This window comes from Rhea americana, unplaced genomic scaffold (genome assembly GCF_003343005.1).
Source record: "Rhea americana isolate MKP2758 unplaced genomic scaffold, rheAme1 scaffold_234, whole genome shotgun sequence".
Classification (NCBI taxonomy): Eukaryota; Metazoa; Chordata; class Aves; order Rheiformes; family Rheidae; genus Rhea; species Rhea americana.
Window position 1 is genome coordinate 1,212,809 of NW_028186351.1, and position 9,015 is coordinate 1,221,823.

Sequence of the window (9,015 nt, forward strand, 5' to 3'; positions counted from 1 at the left end):
CCCCTGGAAGGGGCCAAAACCCAAAGGATTTGGGAGGAAAGGGGTGCCGCATTTGCAGCGCTGCTGAAGCTGCCCACGCACAGCAGCGCTGCTGCAGCCACGCGGGGAGCAAGGGGCAGCCCCAGCGCTGGACGGGACGGGGTTGCGACACCAGGCGGCCCCGGTTCCCCGGCCGCGCTGAGAAACTGAGGCACAGGTGAGATTATATGTTTTTCTTTTTTTTCTGTTCGTTTTCTGAGGTTGTCCAGCAAGAGTTYAGACGCGAAACCGGGACTTGCTCGCCAACACCAGTACACTGCGAGGGCAAAATACCAGCGGGTCCGATGGTATCATACACCCTGGGGGCACCAGCAGAGATCGTCAAGCGAAGGCAGGCGAGAAGAAACACTGAGAATTGGATCATTTCAGCCCCTATCTCGGAGGCTTTGCTGCCGGACCATGCTTGCCCTTACATTATGGTGGAGAAACGTGGGCTCTCCAGCACATCCCCTGGTCCTTGCTTTCCTTTGGACGCCCTTCTACTGCTTCCTGCCTTTTTATGCGGTTCAGGAGAGAGCGGTTGCTCCGAGGCTTTGGCTGCTACAAATCACTGCAGGGGAGAGATTGGCCAAAAAATAACTCAGCTGGGAAGRGAATTGGTGCCTTTTTATGCCTTGCAATTGCAGCTGTCCAAAAATTGGCACTACCAAGACTCACCTTCAGCTCCAACATATCACACACGCACATACACACACACACACATGCACACACACATACACACACACATGTGAAAGGCAAGAGAAGACCCCCTCTTTTTGCCCACATGGCTGCCCTGGTCCCTGGGGGCAGGAGGGGGTCATGTGAGAAGAGCACAGCTGGAAGGAGCAGCACATCTGGCCACTATGCCAGCTGAGAGGGAGCAATGCAGTTCCCCAAGTCCAAATCTGCTGGTCCTCTGGGATGGAGCAGGGAGAAACTCAACCTGACTGCTGATTTTCCTAGAAGACAGTTCTGCAGCCAAACAAACAGCTGAGAAAAGATGTTGACATCCTTCACCTGCTGGTTTTCTCTTCTCGCTTCCTGTCTACACTCTGGGGCTAAACCGYTGTGGCAGCCACAGCCCAAAGGCAGAAACCCCACGGCAGCCTCTGCTTTTGGGTCCAGTAGATGCCACCAAAGGCAGAGAGAAGCTACGGCCTGGGCCTAGCCGTGTCCCACCACCTGCTACTCTGCAAAGGCAGGAGGCACAAAGTCAGATGTCAAGAAGCAACTTTTTTTCCTCCCAAGTACTAAACTTGGACAACTAGCCTGATGCTCCCGGGGCGCTGAGATGACAAGAAAGGCTTCTTCATGATTTATGTCCTTATTTAAAGCCAAGAAAAGCTGTGTTCAAACCCTGAAGAGACTCTGGTTGAGCTCACACCTGCTCTCCAGGGCAAGAGCAATAAGGAAAGTGCATGGAAGCAGTAAACTCTGTGCAATGAATGAAAACATTGGTCAATTCTGATTCCCGGTTTAATTGACTTTGTCTTTTTTGCACGTGGCCGTCTCATACTTTTAACTGCTGTAAGAGAAAGTGCTGCCCAGCCGGCTCTCATCCTCCTAAATCAGTCCTCATTTCTGAAGCTGTAACGGATTTAAGTGCCAGGATTACAAGTTAACACCAGCTGAGCGAACTAAGGTTAAGCTTGAGTGAATAAAAAATTGTATTAGAGAACTTCAGACTATTAAGGGGAAAACTGGAATGAAGATTATGAAAGCAGCTAAGAAAAGTAGCATTTAAAAGATTAAGCTGGGAGGGTTTTTTAATATACACTCAAAAGATTAAGTCCATGTTTCTCAGAAAGATGGCGAGTTTGGGTGATATTTGCTCTCGTGGTAAGGTACCATGACTCATGGTATCTTAAAGAGGCTTGAGCTCTGCCAAACTCACTGATAGCTAATGACCTTTGGGTTTGCTCAGTGGGACACTGGAAAAATAAAGGCATCAAAACCACAAGGCTCCTTTGGAAGCAGTTCAGAGGAGCTGACCCTTTCAGCCTCTCTCCAGAGCCATGATGCCACCAGGGTCCTGCAGACRTGTGGCTCCTTCTCCCCAGCATCCTCACGCTGGTACACGGCGATGCCGGGATGAGGGCCGACGAGGGATACAAACACGCAAACATGCGCAAGACACCGCGTGCTTCTCAGCATCCCCCTCCGAGGGACCAGCAGGACGGCCAAATGCACATTAGAAGAGCCAAGCCAACGGCGATCTTGATGCTCACACATCTCTAATTATGGGACTGTGGTTTAATGAGCTGGCTTGYGTAGAGGGACTCTGTTCCCTACCGTGAAATAAGAAGAGTTTGCCCWCCAAGGGGATAAAGCTCAGTGGTTAGGGTCTAAACCTCAGAAAACGCAAATCTTTACGATCACAAAGTCCTATCCAGCCATTATGTGCAGTGCAATGAAAATTTACAGGGGTTTCATTTTCTAAATATATATATATACATATATATATATACATATATATATATATATATAAAAACATACATATGTGAGTGTTTTTATATATATATATATATATATATATGTATATAATTTATGTGTTTGGCCTCTCCATTCCTAACATAAAAAGAAGCTCTGCTGTCTTGTAGCCTCCTTCAGGGTTATAAATCTCTATATCCACTAACGCCTTGAGGGGGGACAAAGTGTCACTGTGTCTGCGCAGGTTAATTTGCAATGCAACAGAGTGAAAGTAACTGTTTTTTTTTACTTTTTTTTTTCTGTTTAAATTGCTGTAAGAGCAAAGTCAAGGTCTCYGCAGGACACCATCAAGATCACAACCATCATTAAAACAAAAAGTTCCTCGACTGCACCGTAAACAGCGCTTCAGCTAATTAAAAGTCAACTAATTAAAATATCCAGTTGACTTCTCTGTGCAGAGGGCTCCCTCCAAAACATAGTCTTTMCAGAAGCTGCAAGTTGGGCTCTGGATCAGGCCCAGCTGCTTTGCACATTATGTAGCCTCAGAGGGGAAAACRCTTTAGCCGGGTTGGTGATTGCTCCCGGGATCTTTTTCTCACTGGCTCCCGGGCACGGAGGAACCGATCGACAGCCCTTCGGAAGCCAACGGGAGGTGACAGCGCGCAGCCAGATGGTTTACGCCGGAATTTAAAGAACAACAAAAGACTGTCATAGAAACACATCAATCGTGGGCTTCACAAAGGAGAGACCCAGCAGTCAAACCGCCCTCTGCAAAGCCCCCTCTCGCTGCCTAGCCTCTCGCAACGTCTAAGAGCACCCGTCTCCTGGCATGACCCAGGCCCCAACCCTGGCACGGGAGGTGAGAGGGTATTGCCTCCACGCTTTTCAATTCTGTTATTACTGCCGCACACCATGGCTTGCTGAGCTTTGTGAGTCATGAGCCCGTTCGGAGGAACCCAGGAGAGGATTTAGCCTTCCAGTTTCTATTTCTTTCCCCTGCCAGTTCCCCACCAAGCAATGTCCCAGCTCCATTTGCAAACCAGTGATGTCGGTCACACTGTACAAGCTGGGTTTTATTGGTCACAGTGAAAATCCAGCAAAAGTAAGGTCCCTTTTCAACCAAACCCCTCATCAGCTGATGACACGCAGTTTCTATAGATTGCAGGTCTCCAGCTATACATAGCAATGCAGTGAAGTGAGGAGGTGGCAGGAAAGGAGCAGCACGAGATACAAAACAGGGCTTCTTGCTGCTCCATGAACTCTCTGAAGAAGTGATCAAAAAGATCGTTTCCAGCATACTGGCCATGTATGTACTTATTTATTTTCCTCCGCTCTGAGAGCAAACCCCGGGGCATCAGGTATTCCAGCCCCTTGTGCTTTTTCACAGTTCAAAATGTACTTGACAATTGTATCCTTTTTGCCAAATAGAAGTATGGAGCAAGGTTATTCCTGCAAAGCAACCAACCTCATCCAAAAATAAACATAAAAAAGAGAGAGAAAGAAACCTCCCTCCTTTCCAAAGGAGGAAAAATAAAAAGGAAGATAAATCCAAACCAACCCCTCTGCACCCCTAGACYGGTAATAGGTATCCGGATCCCAGCGTCCAATGTATTGGTTGATAAAGCCCAGTGAACTCCAGCCGCTGTCAGCAAAATGACCACCCACGTATGCCCTTGTCAGAGTGGTCTCGGAGGCACAGTTGCATTGGCCATTTGCTCCTCACCCCGTCCCTTCCACTGGAGAAAGGTTAGTAGTACTTGGTCTAAACTTGGTGGTGCTCTGGACAATTGATTTTCTCACATCAAAGATCTGCTTCCTCTTTTAGCCATTGTGGTTTTGTTTCTTTCTTTTTTCGTTTGTTTGTTCATTTTCTTTTTAAATTCACAGTCTGATCCAGGAAAGAGAAAAAGAGAGAGAGATTGGATGTAGTAGAGAAGGAGAGAAAGTTTGAGGCAGGAAGGCAGGGAGCRCGAGGCATGGTGGGCTCTCGTCTCTACGCGTAGAACTCCTCCTGCTTGTCAGGCTTCTGGTATGTCACATTCGCCTGCTTCGGYTCTTCCAGTGTGTAGCTCCCCTCGTCCTTCTTCTTCATCCGGTAGATGAGCAGCATGACCAGGAAGGCAGCGAAGAGGGCTCCCACCACGCCACCCACAATCACCGCTGCAACACAGAGCAGAAGGCAAAGCCATCAGGGAGGTGGCCAGTGAGGCAGCACGCACCCACTGCTCTGCGCATGGAGTGGTCGCCCCAAGCCCCCATCCCCCTGCGGACCATCCTCAAACCTCCAAGTTTCATTTCAAGTCTAGGGGATCCCCTTGGATTCCAGCTYGTTTCTGAGTGTCGCAAGTTTCTGAGCAACTTCTTTCTCGAAATCTAACTTCAAGAGAACCAAAACTGAAAGTGAGGGCTTAGTGCAATTGCGTGAGTTTTGAAAACCCTCTCAAATACGTTGACGCTGAAAGCAAGCTCCCAGCAGAGCAAAAACTGTCTCATGGCAGAAGGATATGTMGGACCCAAAGGCATCTACTTTATAGTCTACATGGTGGAGGGCCAAAAACTGGTCTAGGTAGCCCAGCCCCAGAGACAGAGGTCTATGTCCTGTTCTGGTCTTCGCCCAGGCAGTAAATTCATGCAAGGAGGCAGGAGGGTGTGCCAGGACATGCCYTGCTCAGCTGAAGCCTGCAAGAAGGGCAGCCAAGTCACGCCATCACCTCCGGCTCCATTTAGCTGGTGGTGGAATACCTCTGCCCTGTCTCCAGCACCTGATGTGCTGGAGGGCAATGGCAGCAACTCCTCCATGGGGCCAGAAGAACCCCGGGACTGAGGGATTGAAGAGCTATGGCCACACCACTGCCATTAAAACATCCTATTTTTAGGGGGGAAAACTCATCTTAGAAAAAACAAATTGTGCAGAGCTCTGTGCTCTCCCCTCTCTGAGCCCTGCAAAGACCTGAAGATCCCTAGGGAAATCCCTGAGATAAGGCCCCAGAGTGCAGGTAATTTTGGCAGGCAATCATGAGTTTGTGCCTGGCTCAAAACCATGCTGGGGCCCTGCCAAACACTAGCCCCTCTCCAGGGTTACTGCCTTCCTTACAAACATCCCAACTCTTCCCATCGCGAGCCAAYGATCTCTAGTCTCACCTATCAACACTTCTTTCCTCTCCAGGATGTTTTTCTGTGGGAGCTGAGCGGCGGAGTTGCCAGAGTCTATCGTATTGTCTATGAGCCCGGGCTCKGCGTTCCTGCCCAGCCCGGGCCCCGACGGAGGCGTCGCTGCAGCCATCACCTCGTTATTGAGCTCGGGACGAGTCGTGTCTTCCTCCTCCCGGATCTCAAAGTCCCCGCTGGGGCCGCCACTGACCGGGACTTCCAGCTCATTGTTGAGCACCGTCGACACCTCTCCCGGCTCCATCTGGAAARCAGGACAAGGAGGAAGGAGATTGCTATACTACCAATGAGGCGACCCTATCAGCAGGGAACACGGGGGATAACGTTGGGATGTCCATTCCCAGTGTCACTGAAATGTYCAGCTGTATTGCAAAGAGCAGCACAACCCCAACACCTTCATGGATGCCAAGCTGAGGCCACCTTACCTGAGCTGGACAATTCTTGTCTATCCCTGTCCCACATGCCCTCAAAGATGTAAAAATTCTCACCAGCTCCCTGTAGTTTTCTATATCATAACCCAAAGAGGTKCCCATGTCATAGAACTCCTTTTGGGCTTTCTGTCCCCCAGTGTAGACCAGGAGCCTGCTGAAACATTTCACAGATGTCTCCTTGCTAGGCCTCAAGGGGTGCAATGGTTTGTACTACAGAAAACAACAAGCTTAAGAACTGGWTGCTATTGGATGAGCTCCCCAAGCCCTGCCCCAGGAAGTCTCCTTCCCTCTCTCTTTCTCCCATCAACCTGCTCTTACAGTTGTTGCCCCGTGACACAGGACAGGAGCTGGAAGATAGGTCCTTCTTCCCCAGGCTGTGGGGCCTGCTCAGCTCCGTGTTGGGGTCTCCAGCTGAGCTGCCCTCAGCAAGGCAGCTAGCTCAGACCACAGTGAAAATGTGGGTCCTGTGGATGAGACCCTCTCCAACCCAGTCCTGGCCTATTTATTGCCTTCTGAACACCCCTGCACCTGAGGATTCCTTGGGGATAAATCCCATCTGACATACCACCCTCTCCCACCAGCYTGATCCACTATAAGCTTGTGTGCTGAGCTATCCAGACTGAGCATCCTCGAGCAAAGCTTTCCCTAGGATCCCTCCTCCATGGGGCAAATGCCTTCCTTTGCAACCCCTCTGGTCCTCATGTTACAAATCAGRATGAGCGAAAAGCTCACTGCACTGACCCCAGGGCAGGCAACCAGCCCTGCTGCCTTCCTCAGCTACGCATGAGCCTTCTCCATGTCAAGCTGCTCCTGGCACAAGTGCATGGCTCAGTGGTTCACCACAAGCTCGCTTTTCTCATCCTTTTGTGACAGAGATTAATTGAAGGTCAGCGAGAGCCCAGAGCTATATACATATATGTATGTACACAAAAAGAGGGACTAGTTTAGACAAATCACTCCACCTTTCAGTCAAAGTGGTTTTCAAACGGYCCCTTAAGGGCTCTGAATGAGAGATGGATCAGTGGATTAAATCCCCCTGCTTAGGACACCCAACGGGCAGGAAATGCAYCATCAGTACATAATTGTGGAGCATTTGGACCTCTCATTGCTTGGCTGCGAGTTGTCAAACTGTACAATGAGCTCAAAAAACACCCATAGAGGTAACCCCCCCCCACACACACACACACACTTTTTCCCTGCAAAATGTGGGGGCTGCTGTGCTGGCTGGGTAGCCCCAGCTCTGCTTTTCCACCCCTGGCCCAGGGAAGCCACTGAGGAGCAACGCAAAGCAAGGCACTGCTGGCGGCACCAAGGATGCAAGGCAGCCCCCCAGCTGTCCGTGCCAGCCCCATCGCCCTCCCACACTGAGCTGTCCAGATATCTGTGCAGGTCTGTAGGAACAGAACAGCTCTCCAGGCAGCGAGAGGGGCAGGGGCTGCTCCATACTATGCTCTGCCTCATCTTGAGCTGCTTGCCAGTTGCCCCCACTTTCTGAACTCCTTTCCCTAAGCATTTGACTCTTCACAGAGCTGAGAAGAGCCCAGTCTGGCTTCATCTCACTCTGATTTACCCCAGAGCCTTCCCATCACCATGACTTGGCTTCAAACRTGACTCACGAGGTCTTTAGAAAGTTGGAAAGGCTCCTGCCTCCTACCTGGGGGGCTTCTGTGGGTGGCAGAGTGGCAGGACTGGATGGCAATGCAGTGCTTTTTTCAGTGAGGTCTGCAGTCCTGGAGGTGCTTGGTTTTGGCAGAGACCTGGGCTTGGCTGTGCTGGAAGGGGAAAGTCGCGATGTGGCCAGCTCTGTCGCTGTGCTGGTCTCAAGGATGGAGGTGGTGGGCGTCTCTAGGGTGGTGGGCCGGGTGGTGGCTGCCTTGGTGACAAAGGGGGGTAGGAACCTCCGGATGGTGGTGGGTTTGGCGGTGGGCATGGTGGTGGTGCTGGCAGCGGTTGTGGTGGTCGTCGTCGTCGTGGTACTGGGGGAGTCTCTGGCTGTGGTACTGGTTGTGGTTGCTTTCCAACTGGGGATCACTGGTGCCTCTGTCATCCTGGGGATATACAAGATGCTGGTCGTCTGCATAGGAGTGGTGTCCTCTGCAGGGAGCATTTCAAAGGGGGTTGCCACAGGCTGCACCAATGTGACAGGCAGCAGGGCCGCAGTGGTGGGGAGCGTGATGGATGTGTCCGTGGTGAGGCTCACTGCTGTTTCAAGTCCTGACTCTTGCTCAAAATCTGTAACGGAGGGAGAACGGCAAATGGTGAAGTTGCTGCCATCCAGGGATTTCCCAAGGCTGAGATCCATGCCAGGGATAAAATGGGCAATGTAGTCACTCAGGGAGCCCAAACCTTTGGGACAGTTTTTGCTTTTGGCTAGGAGAGGGCAGGAAGGCTGCTCCTCTGGAGGTGAATAATGTGCAATTCAACCCTCTCTTGCTCCCCTGGAAAGCTCCTCTCCATCTCAGCAAAATCCATGGCCATGCTCCTCAGACCCAATACCCCATGCCCCTTCCCTGGGAGCCTTACAGCTACTTACATCCTGAGCCAGAGCCTGAGTAGACATCATCCATTTCGTCGTCTCCAAAGGGATCATCATCCCCAGAGCCTTCCAGGTCCACTGGCCTCTCATAGTTCTCATTGCGCCAGCGCTGGGCCTGCAACCAAGCAGAGGAGAGTCGCATAAGGAACTGCATATCGACCATGAAACGGCCACTGAGGCGCCCAAAGGCAGGCCAGGTCTTGCGCTGTCTCTGACACCCCTAGGACAGTCCTTGTGAGATGATAACAGGGTTAAATGGGCTGGGATGGGCGAAAGTAAAGCCCAGAGAGCTGGAATCACAGCCAGCGCTCCTGAGCTGTTTTGGAAAATGTTGTTAGGAGCATTTTCATTTCAGTTCTCCAACTCATTTTATTTTAGATGATCTTCACATTATTCCTGGCATACGTATGATAGCAGCATATAGTATCAGCT

The 9,015-nt window shown here is 50.9% G+C and overlaps 1 protein-coding gene across 1 annotated transcript; it reads right to left on the minus strand.

The window, feature by feature from the left end:
- Window positions 1–2,714: 2,714 nt before the first annotated feature.
- SDC3 (syndecan 3) lies at window positions 2,715–8,761 on the minus strand. The gene is made up of 4 exons (XM_085306214.1): window positions 8,581–8,761; window positions 7,702–8,279; window positions 5,590–5,860; window positions 2,715–4,608 (listed from the first exon to the last, which is right to left on the minus strand). Exons 1-4 carry the CDS (start codon window positions 8,744–8,746, stop codon window positions 4,442–4,444), a joined length of 1,182 nt encoding a protein of 393 aa, XP_085162340.1. The 5' UTR covers window positions 8,747–8,761; the 3' UTR covers window positions 2,715–4,441.
- Window positions 8,762–9,015: the final 254 nt, after the last annotated feature.